At 39.5% G+C, this 17,309-nt stretch overlaps 1 protein-coding gene across 3 annotated transcripts in view; it reads right to left on the bottom strand.

The window, feature by feature from the left end:
- Window positions 1-500: 500 nt before the first annotated feature.
- The window catches only part of LCP1 (lymphocyte cytosolic protein 1), a 103,724-nt gene continuing 86,915 nt past the window's right edge, over window positions 501-17,309 (bottom strand). For all 3 annotated transcript variants that reach the window (XM_027848135.1, XM_027848134.1, XM_027848133.1), the window contains exons 10-16: window positions 16,978-17,173; window positions 15,254-15,332; window positions 13,983-14,097; window positions 12,224-12,357; window positions 10,765-10,888; window positions 5,549-5,673; window positions 501-2,339 (exon numbers count right to left, since the gene is read on the bottom strand). In XM_027848135.1, the coding sequence (XP_027703936.1) occupies window positions 2,207-2,339; window positions 5,549-5,673; window positions 10,765-10,888; window positions 12,224-12,357; window positions 13,983-14,097; window positions 15,254-15,332; window positions 16,978-17,173 (906 nt within the window). In that variant the 3' untranslated portion in view covers window positions 501-2,206. The remainder of the gene's footprint in view (window positions 2,340-5,548; window positions 5,674-10,764; window positions 10,889-12,223; window positions 12,358-13,982; window positions 14,098-15,253; window positions 15,333-16,977; window positions 17,174-17,309) is intronic.

Below are 17,309 nucleotides of genomic sequence, written 5' to 3'. Positions count from 1 at the left end.
TGCCAAGAAAATTCCAAATGGAGTCATGAAGAGTTGGACACAACTGAACAACAACAAGGGTTGTTGTGAGGCCTAAATGAGGTAATAATTATAAAGCACTTCCCACAGTAAATGCTAGACACATAGTAAATGCTAGATAAATGTTAGCTATTATTAGTTGTACCCTCTAGGGACAAGTAGAACAAATTGAACACTTCCTTCTACTTCACATCCCAAGATAATCAGAACTCCCAGAAAGTACTGTCAGCTTTCATTCTCTATTTTGGGATTTTTGTTTTAGGCTTAGTTTCCTCTATCCCATTCTACTGGTTCTTCCAACTGATCCTAACTAGCACAGTTTTGAGTACCCTAATCCTCTGGTATCAACCTCCTTCCACGTTTTTCATGAAGAAGACTGGGTATGCTTTTGAGAACTTAAGTTTCAATCTTAATCCTTTCACACTCACCACAAACACTTTATTATTGCTAAAATTTCAAAAGAAAACATCAGAAGACAGGCATTTTGGAGAATGCTTTATTTGGAGAGATTTCTAGCATTATCTTTATTTTTCATTAAGGCAATTATATTCCTCCTTGATGAAGGAAGTTAGCAAGAGAAAGTTATCTAAGGCTGTAGGATAAGTATAGATTAGACTAAGGCAAAACTTAAGCCTGTGCATACAGATACAATAGAAACATTGATTGGTGGGTCAACATAAGGGGTATAACTCAGAACCAATAGAAGATGAATACTTTTTACTGTTTTAAACAATGGCTAAGGTCCTTTAAGTGAGATCTTTAAATGAGACACCTCTGTCAGCAGATCTTTTAAAAGCAATTAGGGGGTGGCCTGGTGTTAATGAGGACTGATGTGCTACTTTTAGGCCTTTAAGTTTGTTTCTTGAGATTTTCTTAAGTGTAGCTGTTCAAATCCACAGGGCTTTTGTTTATAATTATGTAAATGTCTATTAAACTGCTTATCTAACATAGATGGGATGGATGATTCATTGGCACATTTTTCCACAGGGACTCTAACGTTCCATGAAAGTAAACTGTTAATGACATGGCCTACATAACAACTGAAATACTAGAATTCTGAGAGCAAACCCCACTAAAGTATGGCTGCTCCCGAGACTGCTCGAAGCAGAGACATTTCTCAACCGTACAACTCTATGTGAATGCTAATGCACATGACTATAATTATGGAGAATCAAACAATTTCAGTGAACGTATGCAAGGAAACACCTCCATGCTACTGCCTGAGGTGCCCTATTCCATTTCAACCTCTCTACATTCAAATCTTGGCCAAAGGAAAAAACTGAACCCTGGATTTTGTGACTAGGTTTCTAAGTCCAGTCTCATCTTGAACCTGAACACCATGCAGACAAAAAGAGACAGCTGTTTACTTGCTGAAAAACCAAAAGCTTGGGTCTTTGGATCCCCAGGAGGCTAGGAAGTAGGGCAAGGCTGGGCCCTGGAGGTGGTAGACCAGTGACTAATAATTTAGGCTCAGCTCTGGTAAGCAGGAGAGCTCTGCCACGCCCCCTCCTCAAAGGATGACTGCAATTAATGGTAAGGATGCCTTGCAGCAGCAAACTATAGGAAGGCTGTGGCCTGGGGAGGGGAAAAGTCACAGGACGATGCTGCTGAAAGAAGAGATTGCAGGTTAGGAACAGGGAATGAGAATTAATGGGGTGTCAGACAGAGGAGGTACCAACAAGGAACATCAAACCAAGAGAACCTCACAGAGACAAGTGGTAGACTCCTACTAATAGTCTTAAAAATTACTGATTTTTCTTCTTCCTCTATCACTCCGTTGTCTTAAAAAAAAAATCTGTGCAACTGAACTTGAAAGACTATGCTGAGAATAACAATACATAGCCTTTACACTGGGCTAATGATTAAAGTGGAGGTTGTGGGGGAGGGCTGCTAGGAAAGAAAATTTCCTTTCAAAGGAAGCAAATATATTCAAGGGTATAAATTATTTGCATGAGGTTTGGGGTTTGTTTCTTTTGCAAAGAAATGAAGCATATTTCTGTTAAACACAGGATACGTTATTTGGATGAACAACTAGGTGCTGCTTAGAACCTTGTTTTAATGTTAACATCTTTTAAAACTCTGGAATGGCTTAGCTAGACCACGTGCTTCTTGGGTCTTGAAAAGGACATCCAGTGTACAGGCAGTCAAAATCATGTGATTTAGCCTCCAAGTCCAACCCTATTTGGCCTTAAACCTTCTTCATTCCTTTTCCCATGAGACATGCAAAAACTGTCATGACCATTTTAGGTTTCACCTCCACCAGGTCTTCTGGAAGAGCATATACTCTTGCACCAATTTTTCGGGCCATTGAAATGGCATACCTAAAAAATAAAATGAGAAATGGATTAAAAATCTAGGTGGCAAAATAGGGAGGGACCACATTATTACAATTTTGTCTTATCTTGAACACATATAGCTGCTGACTGAAGGACTCTGGAATGGAACTTCACATCTGGGTACATCTGGGCCAATGGCCAGCTGCCTTCTGATACTCAGTCTAGAAGAGGAGGAAGGGTTCAGATTCTGCCTCCAATTCAATCCTCCTACATAACTTCATAACTCCATACAACTTCCTACTATTTCTCACAAAGGACTCTTGTAGTCCAAGAGTATTGCTGAAGAAAGCCACAGACTTGCATGAATACACAAATGTATACTACTCAATACCATTCAGACCTTTGCTTTAATTTGGCAATCTTTGTTGATTCCCTAGCACATTCCCCACAGTTTTCCTAGAACTTCTCTATTCTTCTTAAAACTGTATGCCTGTCTTCCTTCCTCCAGCTCTGTTGAAATGACTCCATGTCACCTAGCTTACTGAAAAGATGGAGGTAGCAATCATCTTCCCCATTCTCTACCTTTAGATGTCTCTGCAACTACTCTTCCTTCTTTCCCTCCTATACCATCTTCTATCGAAGGAAACATTTCTGAGGCACTTCCTTGATCATGCTCCCTTCCTGAACCTCTGAGATTTTTTTTTTTAGGCAATGGGGTTAAGTGACTTGCCCAGGGTCACTCAGCTAATAAGTGTTATGTGTCTGAAGCTGGATTTGAACTCAGGTCCTCCTGAATCCAGGGTCAGTACTCTATCCACTGTACCACCTAGCTGCCCCTTCTGAGATCTTATTCCATCAATTTTTCCTTCTCCTCAACACCTTCAATTTCTCTCTTTCCACTGGTTCATTATCCTTGAATTTGAAATACTTTTTGATTTCCCTTAGCTTTAAAAAAACAAAACAAGGGGCAGCTAGGTGGCACAGTGGATAGAGTACTGGCCCTGGAGTCAGGAGGACCTGCGATCAAATCCACCCTCAGACACTTGACACTTACTAGCTGTGTGACTCTGGGCAAGTCACTTAACCCCAATTGCCTCGTGAAAAAACAAAAAAAGTTACCTCAATTTCTCTCCATTGTACTGTCAGTCTATACCTCCTGCCTCTACTTCCTTACCAGTTCCTTTCTCCTTACCTGAAATTGCACTTTCAAAGTTCAGTCACCTCATAATTGCCAAATTCAATGTCTTCATACTAATCCTTTATTTTACATGACCTTTCTGTAGCATATGATGCTATTAAGGTTCTTGAGATTTGAAAAACCTTCCTTTGGCTTCCATCCTGCTATGCTTTTATTGTTTTACTACTGATCCTATGGTTGCACTTCTCTGTCTCTTTTGGAGCTCATTTCATTCCTGCCATTGAGAAAATATAGTCATTCCTCAAAGTTCAGTCCTGGGCTTGGCGTTCTGTTCTGGCTCCAACTTATTAGTCTGGGTTACCATGGGCAAGTCACTCATCCTTTTATAGCTTCAATTTTTCTTATTTTTAAAATGCAGATAAAAATTCTGCCTGATAAGGTTGCTGTAAGGAAGACATTTAGCCAAACCTTAAATGCTACATAAAATGTGAATTGTTGTTCCTACCTAAAATCTGTTCTCTGAAAAGCCCATCCATTTTCCTACCTTCAATTATAACCTCTAGGTTGATTTCCAAATCTATATCCCTAGTCCTGAACTCTCTCCTAGGTTCCATTCCCAAATTTTCAACTATTTGCTGGACATTTGCATATGGCTATGATTCATTTCCTATACCCATTCTGACTTTCCTATTTTTATTTTTATTTTTATTAAGAGTACTATTATTCTTGAGGGCAGCTAGATGGCACAGTGGATAGAACACTGGCCCTGTATTCAGGAAGACCTGAGTTCAAATCCAGCACTTGACACTTGACATTTACTAGCTGTGTGACCCTGGGCCAGTCACTTAACCCCAATTGCCTCACCAAAATGCCAAAAAATAAAAAAAGAGTAGATGTCTAAGTTCTCTAAGTCACACTTTTTCCAAGTGTTCTGAATTTGTAAATAAAAGATTGAAGTCCCCAGGGGACACAGGGATGGAGCTTAGGCACAGGTTTTCCCACTGCCTGCTCCCATGTGGTGGGTCATTTGTGAGTTTGAGTTTGTTTGAGGTCTTTTAAGAGAATTGCTATAAGCTGATGATTATGAAACTAGTTTTATGAAATTATATGCTAAATTGAGAGGAACTGTGGTACAGTGAATAGGTGGCTGACATCAGTGTCAGTAAGACGACTTCAAGTTCCACTTCTGAAACAGTGTGACACTGGGCAAGTCACATGATCTCCCAGGGGCCCCAAAGACCTCGAAGACCACAGACTGAAAAACAGTTGATATTCTGCATTTTCAGAAGGAATTTCCTTATCTGGAAGTTCCCCCAACATGGATGAAATCACAGGTAAAAAAACTGCTGAAATGTCAACCACTAAAAAATTTAGGCTGACTTTTGACTTAAAAAGGTCCTTAACATCAAGAGCCTTTTCTTACACTGATGTTGAACCTCAAATAACAACGATAGGAATGGTACTTAAAACAATGTCAACAGCAGCAATAACGAAGCTATCGTAATTGCACAAAGATAATGGCAACAGACTCTTTAACACTCCCCTTATTCCCCATGGAAATTTGGGTTCCCTATCCTTGAGAAAAGTTATAAGATCGTGTCACATCTGACAGGCAGTGTGGCATGACGGGCAGAGAGCTTGTCCTGGGATGAGGAAGCCCTAGGATCAAGTCTCCTCTCTGACAACCAATGGCTCCATGATAGGGAATAAAATCTCCTAACCTCTCGTAGCCCAAGATTAACTTTCTAAGGGTCTAGCTGCAAAAGTAGGACTAATCTGCACTGGAAAAGTGAGTTTCCCATTCCAACAAAATCCCTGAGGCAGCTAGGTAATATAGTGGATAGAGCCCTGAGCCTGGAGTCAGGATAGATTATCAGTTCAAATCCAGCCTCAGACTAGCTGTGTAATCCCAGGCAAGTTTGCCTCAGTTTCCTCAAATGTAAAATGGGTATAATAACAGTACTTACCTCACAGGATTGTTGTGAGGATCAAATGAGATAATATTTGTAAAGCACTCAGCACAGTGCCTGGCACATAGTAGGTATTACATAAATGCTTATTCTTTTCCCTTCTTCCTCTCCCCACTCTGTCAAACAAAAAAGTTTTGTTTACGTACTTGGCATTATTGAGCTTTTCTTCATCATCTAGGTTCTCTGTTTTCAAAAGATCATACTTAATGGATCCTGGCTGAATGGCATCAATGAGATCCAGAACAGGCATACTTGTGCTGATCTTAGGATCCTATAGAGAGAGAAAAAAATTTATATACATAGATATGTGTATATGTGTGCGTGTATACATATATACATACATATATTTATCTATCTACATAAATATCTATATCTATCTGTCTATCTATAGTCATCCCTACTATAATTAATGGAATTTCCACTGGTCACAAGAAGAGTGGATCACTCTTTCTAGTTATATTGTTGTGATCTATATACAGCTTAGTTTGAGTTCTCAGCAGAATTATATTCTTTCTTAAAATGAGCTACTGCAGAATGACCAAGATCTCAAGAATGAGGGAAAGTGGCCTCAGGAAGTTCAAATGTATATAATACTAATAATTAACAAAATTAATAATACTGGTAACAATAAGAACTCACATTTTAAAAGTGCTTTAATTTTTACAAAGTTTTTTTTTTCTCCAAACAGCATTACCAGATAAGTACGAGGACAAATATTGCCAAGTTACAGAGAAGGAAATTGACGTTCTGAGAGACCAAGTGATTCGTCCACAGTGACATGGCTAGAGAGTATCTGAGCTGAGAATCAAACCTAGGTCTGCAGATTGAAAGTTTGGTGCTCCTTGCACTCTAACTCTCAGAAGAAGTCTGTAGTTTATAAACACATGGCAAGATATCATTCACTCCCTTAATGATAAAATGCAGCTGGCATCAGATAAAAGAAATAGAACACTACCCCAAAACTTAAAAAAAACAAAACAACTGTGATTTTATGAAATCTATATAAATAATGAATAAATCTATCAATCACTAAGTTTTTACTGAGTACTGTTTCGGGAGAGAAAGATTAAGACAGTTCTTGCTTTCAGTCTATTTAAAGAGAAATAACTAAAACAATACAATAATTAAAAAAAACAAGTGCTAAACTATGGCACAGATTGCAAGTGATCTGGATTTCAGAAAAAGGCTAAATCAGGAGAACTGGAACAGACAGAGAGGAGCCTTCAGGGAGGAGTTTTGGTCTTGAGTTGGTCTTTGAAGGAGAGCTAGGATCTAGATGGTCAGAAGGAAGCTGGAGGCAGGCTAGAAAAAAAAAAAAGCTAAACCAAATGCCTGGAAGCCTTTGAGAATGAATATGGCAGGTTCACAGGACAGTGAGGAATCTTTGAAAGGTGGATGTGAAAGAGAACACTATGTGCAGAAGATAAGGTTAGGGAATAGGGAGAGAGGCAAATTACTGAGGACTCTGAAAGTTAGGCAGAAGGAGTCATTATAAGTTCTTATATAGGTAAGAACTGTAATGAAAATAGAGTTTAGTAATATCAATATGGTAGCAGTGTATAAGTGCTTCTTATTCTATGAGAGTGGATCAGAAACATTGTATACATATATGTATGTGTATAGGTATATACGTATATGTATATATTCTTAATGTCACAAATAATCCAGGAACCCCTGGGAAGGAGAAAACACTAATGGCTAAAATCGAGTCAATCTCCTTATTTTCACTTTAACCATTAACTTTAGTCTTCTATCATAGTGAACTTTTCATTTATTAGAGTTTTCAAGAAAGAGCTCAATGGCCAGATTTGAATTTTACCTTAATTCCTAGGTTTGATTTATCAGAGAAGATACTAACAAGCATTGTAAAGATGGCCACAAGAGGGGGCAGGAGACTGACTAATAATATCAGGAGATGGGTAGGCAATGAAACAGTGACAGTGGGAAAATTATTAGATTTTTAATCAGAAGCCCCAGATTTAAGATTTAACTCAACCATACACCAGTTATGTGACATTAGGAAAATTATTTAACCTTTCTGAGCCTCAACTCCATTAAGTAAAAAATGGGCATAAAAATACTTGCACTTCCTAAAAAGGTCATAAAACTATTACAATCCACCAGTAGTAGCATTTTAAGTTGCTTTGGATATTTGTATTATTTACATAAATTACCTCATTTGATCCTTAGAAGAGTCTTATGTATTAGCTACTGTTGTAATTATATTCATTTTCATTGACAGGGAAATTGGGGTTAGTGTGACCAGCCTAAGTAAGGTTCCACAGCTAGCAAGGAGCAGAGCCAAAACTGGAACTCCAGCCTTTTTTTCTTTTTCCCCCAAATCCAGGTGACTCTTCACATCATATCACATGACCTCTCCAAACTGTATAATAAAAAGTTGACTGGGAGTACACAGTAAATAGAATTCACGCATTCTGTAAGGAATTTTGAGACCAAAATGACATCTTACTTTTTGTAAAGAATTGTTTACTCTTTCCTGATTGTGCTTTCAGTTTTACAGAAGACTTGGGCGGGGCGAGATAAAGGGGGAAAAAAAATAACTTGAATCTCACTCCTGCCACTCTTGTCCCATTAGTTAACACTGAGAACGGTGCTCCACACAATGAATGCCCAACGGATCGAGAGCAACTTAAGTTTGCCAAAGCAAGAGGCCTTGGCCATCTACTAGGGAAGAATGACTTTTTGTTTCCTTGAAGTCTCATGATGCTTAATGGGTCCAGGAGACTTGGAATACTGGGGCAGAGAATACTAGCTAAGGATAAGGAGAGGAGTGAAGTGCTGGTCTCTAAGGAAAGGGTGAGTCTGGAGTGGTCCCCACTGCCCTTGGGAACACTGATAGCTGTATTCTTCTCCCCAGTGGAATATTCAGTAAGCCTCAGCAAGAACATGATAGTTAACCACTGGTTTACACGTCCTAAAGAAAGTCACCTCCCCTATCAACTCCTGATCTATATTGCTTAGAGTTAAACTAAGAGCTTACTATAACTGGGCAAAGTAGGTGGCATAGTAGATAGAGCTCCAGGCCTGGAATCTGTAAGGCCTGAGTTCAAATCCAGCCTTAGACACTAATAGCTAGCGTGACCTTGGGCAAATCACTTAACCCTGTTTGCCTCAGTTTCCTCATCTGTAAAATGAGCTAGAGAAGGAAATGGCAAACCACTCCGGTATCTCTGCCAAAAAAGCCCTAAATGGGGTTATGAAGAGTAAGAATGATTTAAATGACTGAACAGCCACCCTGTGCTCTAAACTCTAAGATTGTAGCTATTCTCTCATCCCATCAGATTGCTAGTAGCACTCTCCTAATGCCCTTCCCCTGTATGAGATGCTCCCGCAACCTCTGCTGTTGAGGAGGTGCTAGCAGCTGACTAAGCCAGGGAGGGAATCCTTCCGGAACAGAGTTGTCTGTCCCTCTTCACTCAGATGTATGTCAGGGCCATAATACAACCTAAAACTGGGAAGTACCTGCCTCCCTCTACTTTCTGCCATCAGCCCTGTCACTACCAATGCTCTGGCCTCTCTTCAGGGGGTGTCATGGGAGGGGCCTCCCAGGCATGGGACTTCATAGAGCTCTTCCAGGAGCACAGGACAGCCTTAACCAGGAATATTTCCTTCGAACAAAACTAAGGATCAAAGATTTAGAGCTAGAAAGGTTCTTGACGTGATCTCATGATGATAATAGTAACAACAATAACCAGCACTTATATAGGATTCTAAGGTTTGCAAAGTATTATAATATGTTATCTCATTTAATCTGCACAACAACCTTGGGAGGTAATTATCCCCATTTTACAGACGAGGAAACAGGCTAAGCAAGCTTATGTGTTTTGCCTAGGGTGAACTCAGGTCTGCCTGACTCCACCTCCAGAGCTTTTATCTATTGTACCATCATGCAGTGAAGTCTAACTGATTTAATTTTTCCTGCCTTCTCCCCCATTTTACAGATAAGGAAACTGAGATCCCAAGAGATGTGACTTGCCCAAGGTCACACAAGTAGTGAGTGGCAGATCCAGAATTCAAACTCTAAATTCAGCCCTCTTTCAATGGCAGCATGTCAAAAGGGTCTTAGAGATAACTAAATCCAACTCCCTCTTTTCACAGATGAAGAAAATAAGTCCCAGAGAAGTTTAGTGACTTCCCAAAAATTACACACATAGAAAGCAGCCAAACTGGAACCTGAGCCCCGGTCCTCTGGCTCCAAATACAATGTTCTTTCTATTTTACCACAAAGCTTCTTACTTCTCTAACATGTGGAGAAAATGTCATTTGGCCTTGTTTAAAGAAAAAAGAAAATTAACATGGTGAGATACTGTGGCACAGCTCTAGGACAATATCTCTGAAAGAACTCTTTATTCTGGACTGATTTGTAAGCTAGAAATATGGAGTCAATATAGTACAAGTTTGAGTATCACATTACATAGATAGTACATAGGTTTTTGTTGTTGTTGTTCAGTCATTTCAGTTATATCTAAATCTGTGACTGCTTTTGGCAGGGGGTGGGGGGTTGCTCTTCTTGGCCAAGATACTGGAGTGGTTTTACCATTTCCTTCTCCAGGTCATTTTACTGGAATTCAGGAAGATGAATGAATCTTCCTGATTCCACGCCTAGTAATGTATCCAATTAGCCACCTAGCTGTCCTAGTATGTAGGCTCCTTGAGAACTAATTTGTAAAACAAGAGACAGGAAATTTAATAAAATGTAATGCCCATTAATAAAAACAGGCTTGGCTGATGTAAGTCCACAAGCAAAACACTGACATGGGGATCTTTTGGTATTAAAAAACTCAGAATAGTGGGAAAAGTGTTAAAATACTCAGGTACCCTAGATGGTTCAGTGGATGGAATGCCCAGCCTGGAATCAAGAAGACTCATCTTCCTGAGTTCAATTCTGGCCTCAGACACTTACTAGCTGTGTGACTCTGGGCAAGTCACTTAATCCTGTTTGCCTCAGTTTTCTCATTTGTAAAATGAGCTGGAGAAGGAAATGGCAAATCACTCTAGTATCTTTGCCAAGAAAACCCCAAATGGGGTCACAAAGACAGGACAACAACAATAATTCCTACTCATCTTAAAAATGCCACAGTATACTGGGTTATGTTAAAAAGGTGTTGAAAAATGATAGTGTGTGAAAATAAGCAGCATCACTCCCCAAAATGACTTAGTAGAGAAGTCTGTCAATATTCATCATATATTATAAATGTCATAATAACAATAGGTTATTCTGGCACCGGGCTCTTTCAAACTCAACGAGCATGTAAGGAGATTTTAGAATACAGCGAGAGCCCAGTAAACATCAACACTGGGAATAAGGATAGGCATCTAACAAGCAATGTGAGACTTTTACCTTGAAACTACTGATAGATGAGCTCTTCTCGGCTTCTTTCAGTGTTTCATTCACCCAATTGACAATAATATCATCATAGACTTTCTGTCCTCCACCAATATCTTCAAGAATACTCAGTGTGTACCTGTTCCCCAAAAAAGAAGGATGTTTTTTGAAGAAAGTATGTTATCATACAAGAATTCATTATGTTAATAAGTAGAAATGATGATAGTTTATTTAAAAAAATCTATCATAATAATAATAATACCAACTATATTATGGCCCAAGAGTATACAAAATTCTTTCACCTGCATTATTTCATTTGATATTCACAAGTGGCATTACTATAGAGAGAAATCTAATTATACTCTTGCTGGCTCTGAGGAATACCGTCATGTCTGAGGTAACGGAATCACAATAGTGTATTATTGCTTTGTAAGATAATTTTAATTAAAAACTTCATTGTTATTATGTCATAGAGTGAAAATTTCAAAGCTCCCCATCATCTCTCTGGGGAAAGAAAAAGAGAGGAGGGAGGCAGAAGAAAGCAGAGGAAGAAAAAGAAAGACTGCAGTATTCTTCTAACCAGAGATGTTTATTTTACATGTAAACAATAAATCCAAAATATAGTCAGTGACAAGAGTAATAAACAACTGAAGGCTAAAAGATCAGAGTACCAAAATAATGGGGTGGGAGGAGAAATTAGACAGTCTTACCCCAGAGGAGAAGAAAAATTAACACTAAAACATTCTCACAAGTAAAAGAAAGGTTCAAAAGGAAAATGCTAAGAATCTCTGAGGCAGCTAGGTGGCACAATGGATAGAGTGCCTGGGCCAGAGTCAGGAAGACTCATCTTCCTGAGTTCAAATCTCAGACACTAGCAAGTCAGACCCCGGGCAAATCACTTAATCCTGTTTGCCTCAGTTTCCTCATCTGTAAAATGAGGTGGAGAAGGAAATGGCAAAACCACTCCAGCATCTTTGCCAAAAAAACCTTAAAAGAGGTCATGAAAAGTCAGACATGACTGAACAGTGACAACAAGAATCTCTTCTATATCCTATTACAAAAACTAGGTTCACCCAGAAGTTTCATGGCTTACAGTCTGTATGTTATTGAGTCCACACCCTCAAGAGAGTTTACTCAAGAATAAAAATACTTTTTTTTCTTTTCTATGCCTACTTACATCTCAGTCCAGTACAATTAAGTTTACCCGAAGTCTCTAGGATATATAAATGATGGGGTTGAACTCAATGGTTTCTGAGATCTCTTCCAACTCTAGATCTAAAATCCTAGACAAGTTTAGATTTGGCTCCCACAGGCATCTAGTGATGTCTTCCATTACTGAAAGTTGTCTCCTTTTATCCAGTTTGGCCTACCAGTTAGTCTAAAGCCTATGCCTGGCTGCCAAAGTTACTTAGCTCTAATAAAGTGGTGCCATATGTCTATTATCCAGGTAACCAACTTATCCAATAACTAATACCTTCTCATTAACTGCCAAATTAAGGCAAGCGTCAATGTGCGGTTTCCTTCGTTGAGATCTTGTCCGGCAATGCCAACGAGAGAGAACTTGGCTTGATTCTTTCCCAGTTCCACAGCATAGTTACAGTTCTCAAGCTGTTAATGATCAAGCAGGAAAGTCATTTAATAGTATCATCTTCAAACGAAATTATCATTATAAAGCACATGAAACTCAGAGGGTTTAATAACAACACTTTTTTTTTTCAAGGTACTAGGCTTCATTTTTAATTCCTCTAAACCCTCCCTCTAGACAGAACAAAAGTAAAGAAGGAATCTGGAATCAACATTTTCTATGATTTTTTTTTTTTAATCTGAACCTATGATTTTATAGGTATGAAGAACTCCAAGTATAGAAACTACCTTCATTGATGGTCACTTGTTTCTAATCAATGAACTTGGAAAAGTGCTTGAGGCATTAAGAGGTTAAGCCACTTGCCCATAGTCACATGGGTAGTATGTGTCAGAGACAGGATTTGAATCTAAATGTTCCTGACTCCAAGGCAGATTCTTTTTTTCTTTTTTCTTCTCTTTGCTTTTTGGTAAGGCATTTGGGGTTAAGTGACTTGCCTCGGGTCACACAGCTAGTAAGTGTCATGTGTCTGAGGCCAGATTTGAACTCAGATCCTCCTGACTCCAAGGCCAGAGCTCTTATCTATTGTGCCACCTAGTTGCCCCCACCAAGGTAGATTCTTTATCCACTATGCCATGCTGCTCCTTCTATTATTAGTCATGATGAATAACCTGTGTCCAGATGGGCAGAAAAAAAATTTTCTTTTGAAGGCTATTAGGATTAAGTGACTTGCCAAGGGTCACACAACTAGTGTCTGAGGCCAAATTTGAACTCAGGTCCTCCTAACTCCAGGTCTAGTACTTTATTCACTGCATTATCTAGCTGCCCTTAGCAGAAAATTATTCTTTTCAAGGTTGCTTTTTCAGTTCTTGGACTAAGGAATGAGTATGATAAGCAGTCTTGATTTGTTCCTCTATGAGTCTGATTCTATGGTGGAGTGGTAACAAGTGTTTGGGATATAACTCATGTCAAGGATCTTTCACATTTTCTTACATTCACAATGCACTTGAAGTGCAAAACCACAGTAAACTCACCATGGCATTGAATATTATTGTCCTCTACTACCTTGATAAAGATTCAACCTTAATTAATTGAAAGTTCAACAGATTCCCTTGAATGGCGGAGATTGTGGCAATTCACGTGGACAGTTTGAATTCTTCATCTTCCAGACCCATAGCAGGCTGCCAAACCTACCTGAGGCCATACACTAGACATTACAGAACTTTAGAGACTGGGTGAGATCATGGCAACAACATGGAGCTTTTTTGACACTGCCGTGTCCCCACAGTGTTGACACTAGATCCATTATCTGCCCAAGTAAACCACCGGCACAAACAGTCTCTTTGGAAAGTTTTAGCGAAGCCCTGGATAAACTATAGGAATTGGAGGAATATGGCACTGCATGCTCTAATAAGCTCGATCAGAATTTTCACAATCGATGTTTTCGGCAAACTAACATCTAATTGTAAAGAGGTCATTATCTAAAATAACAGGGTCACTTTAAGAAAAAAACTGCCCTAGTTTCTGGTCTCTGTGTCTTTGTGTAAACGTTACTTATTTGAGCTTGGCCTCCTGATAAAGTATTCATACAATACTCAGCAAGATTGTTCCTTCACAACCCTACCAGAATCTGGCAATGGTATTTGCCTACCTTCTTCATGTTACCCCCCAGTTTAGGGTATGGTGGCTTGTTCACTCGGTTCCAGTCAACAGGTACTTTAATCTTTTCATAAAGCTGGAAGATGACCAGGGAATCTGACAAATCACTACAAGGAGAAAGAATGGAGCTGTCATTAACCAAACCAGAATCATCACCATTAACTATGTTTCTGTAGCACTTTAAGACTAAAAAAAATTTCTTCATATATTATCTCATGTAAATCTCATATGATTAGCAAATATTTTACAGAACAAAGCAAATAAATCCATCTTCCATATGAGGTAACACATAGAAGCCTAGCTTATAGACTGCCCTTTCCAAGTTGGCTTTCCTATGAATGAGTGAACCAAACTCTAATATGAACTATGATATTGAGTATTTTTTTTCCCCAAAAGGGACAGGGAGGGAAAGAACGGAAGAAGAACATGAAGGAATATGATACATTTCCTAGGGGCTCTGATTGCAGACTGCATCAGTGGGCTGACAAGCTCCCTGGTTTTCTTAGAGGAGGCATGAACAACAAAAAGACATAGAACTACTTTTCAAGGAATCTGTTCATTTAGCTCCTTCTGTGCATAAAAAAAGAGTACATCTAACTGAATTTTTATAGTACTTTAAAACTTACAAAGCTCTTTCCTGTGCAAGAATCCCTATATTTATAGATAAAGAAACTGGGGTTATAAAGGTTAAGTGATTTGCTCAAGGTCACATAAAAGAGTAACATAGTAGGACTATTTACTCAAATTATCTGACTTCAAATTCAGCCCCCCTTCTGCTACTACCAATGGTTAGAACAAGCCAATGTGGTACATACTGAGGCCACTGATAGGGCCAATAGAGATCATATGGAAAGTTTGCTACATTGGCCTTACTACTTGGCCTACTGGAGTTGAGAACTAAAAAAGAACCTTACGTGGCCATAGATCTCCTCTTTGCATTTAAATCTAAACAGCCAGCTTAATTTTCCGAAGAATGCTGTTATGAATTTTTTTTTCTTATACCAGCCCCAACAGATCCATCAATCTATGGATTCTGATGCTGCCCTATTGGTCTAAGGCTGTTGTCTATCCTCAGAAAATGAGATGGGTGTGGCCATGCTCTTCATGTGTCTGCTATTATGGGGGGGGGAGGGCAGAGGAGAGAACAAAAGACAAAAGCCAAATTCTAAGAAAGAGACGGCCTTGTGGTTCAAGCTAGGGAAAGCCATGCTTGGGGATATCTCTTTTTAAGCATTTCTAGCTCAAGCTTCCAAGTCTTCTTACCTGTACAAATGATTGACCCGAGGATTCACTCCCAAGGAATTCATCCAGTTCCTAAATGTACGCTCCTCCCTCGTCTCCCCTAAAACAACAGAGGACAACCAGTTATTAAGCATATGCCTGGAAAACATGTTATCCTGATAATCAGAATAGATGCAGAGACTTTTTAAAAAACTCCAAGTGCATTGAGAAAGCAGCTGACAAGAGGCACTAACTGTGATGAATCTTGATTCCAGCTGCTATCATTCACCAATTCCACTGAGTTAAGTCTTTCTTCCACCCCCACCATGTCTATGCCCAACACAGCGCTGAGCATGATGCAGAACACAAAAGACATCAGAGTTCTTGTGCTCAAGGACTAGTGGTCTAATCAGGGAGATAAGATGGCCACGCCCCAAAGAGAAAACAATATAAGACAGGATATAATTACTAAGTGACTAAATGTGTGGTACAGATAGTAAGTGCTAAGGGAGGTGAGAAAGGGGAGAAATTAGTGTGGGTCAGCCTCATAGGGAAAGGCTTCATAGAGGAATATGAGAGGAGCAGGGACTTTAAATACTCATGAGATCTGATAGGTTGGGGGTTTTTTGGAGGGGTTGGGTAGGGGGAGAGGGTCCAAGAGGTACAGAGGAGGGGGGAAGGTGTTCCAGGCCAGGGGAAAAGTGTGAACAAAGGCACAACAGTGGGAATGAACATAGTCTCTGTTAAGAGACACCAGTTCAGCAGGCATCTTGTGAACACCTACTGTAAGCAGGTAAGGTCCTGTGTTCAAATGGTGAGGGGATTGGCCTGACTAGAAGAGAGGAGATGAAATAAGGTGACGAACTTGGACTTGACACATCAGGCAACAGGCAGCCATTACAAGTTCCTAAGCAGGAAAGGGTTGGGCAGCAGAGAGAGCGCCAGGCCTGGAGTCACGAAGACCTGAACTAAAATCCAGCCTCAGTCCCTTACTAGCTATGTGACCCTGAGCAAGTCACTTAACCCTGTCTGCCTCAGCTTCCTCATCTGTAAAATGAGCTGGAGAAGGAAATGGCAAATAGCTCCAGTATCTTTGACAAGAAAATCTCAAATGAGGTCATGAAGAGGCAGACATGACTGAAACAACTGAACACGTTATATTTAGAAGAAGAATGGCTAAAACATCTTGCCCATTTTTTTTTAATGCAACAGTTTATTTAATTTGACAATGAGATGAAGATGTTGATACTTCATCTGAAAAAAGCTGTTATTCAGTCGTTTCAGTCATGTCTGATTTTCCTGACAAGGATAATGGAGTGGTGTGCCATTTCCTTCTCCAGTGCATTTTACAGATGAGGAGACTGAGGCAGACAGGATTAGGTGACTTGCCCAGGATCACACAGCTAGTAAATGTCTGAGGCCAGAACTGAACTCAGGAAGATGAGTCTTTCTGACTCCAGGCCTGGCACTCTATCCACTGTACCACCTAGCTGCCCTGATAATGAGATGAGCATTGCCTTTCTAAAAGCATTTAAACCTGATAATGGATAAAGACTACATACAATGGATCGGATATAATAGTAGCTGATTATTCCTTCTTGGCTATAATTGATATGATTTATCTGTTTATTCTCTTCTTTTTTTTAATATCAAGAAAGTGATTGTGTTTTGTTCTATCTGCAATCAAGTTTTGAATTACAAACTGAACAGCTATCATATGTGTTTTGATTTTTCCTAACGTCTTGATGCAACCCAGTTATAGTTACCTTCAAGAGAACTCCAATCAATGTCTTGGTTCTCTGGTTTATGTAAGGCAGGGTATCTGTTAAAGAGATTGGCAATGAAAGCCAAGTTCAACTTGGGGTTCCCACGGACGACATCTGTGGCGGTGACAAACTGCCGGCATCCCAGTCTTTCTGCTTGTTGCAACATACACTCTGCCCTCTGGATGTCATCCTTCTCCTGCATCAATGCAGACAGATCTCAAGTCTTGGTCAAAGTACTATAAGGCTTGACGTATATAGGCATAATATAAAAAGTGATGCTAGGTGTACTTATATCCTTAGTATGGTGACTACTGTAAATTATCAGCAATTTA

This window comes from Vombatus ursinus, unplaced genomic scaffold (genome assembly GCF_900497805.2).
Source record: "Vombatus ursinus unplaced genomic scaffold, bare-nosed wombat genome assembly UNPS02005659.1, whole genome shotgun sequence".
NCBI classification, from domain to species: Eukaryota; Metazoa; Chordata; class Mammalia; order Diprotodontia; family Vombatidae; genus Vombatus; species Vombatus ursinus.
This window is presented reverse-complemented; position numbering and strand designations above follow the sequence as displayed.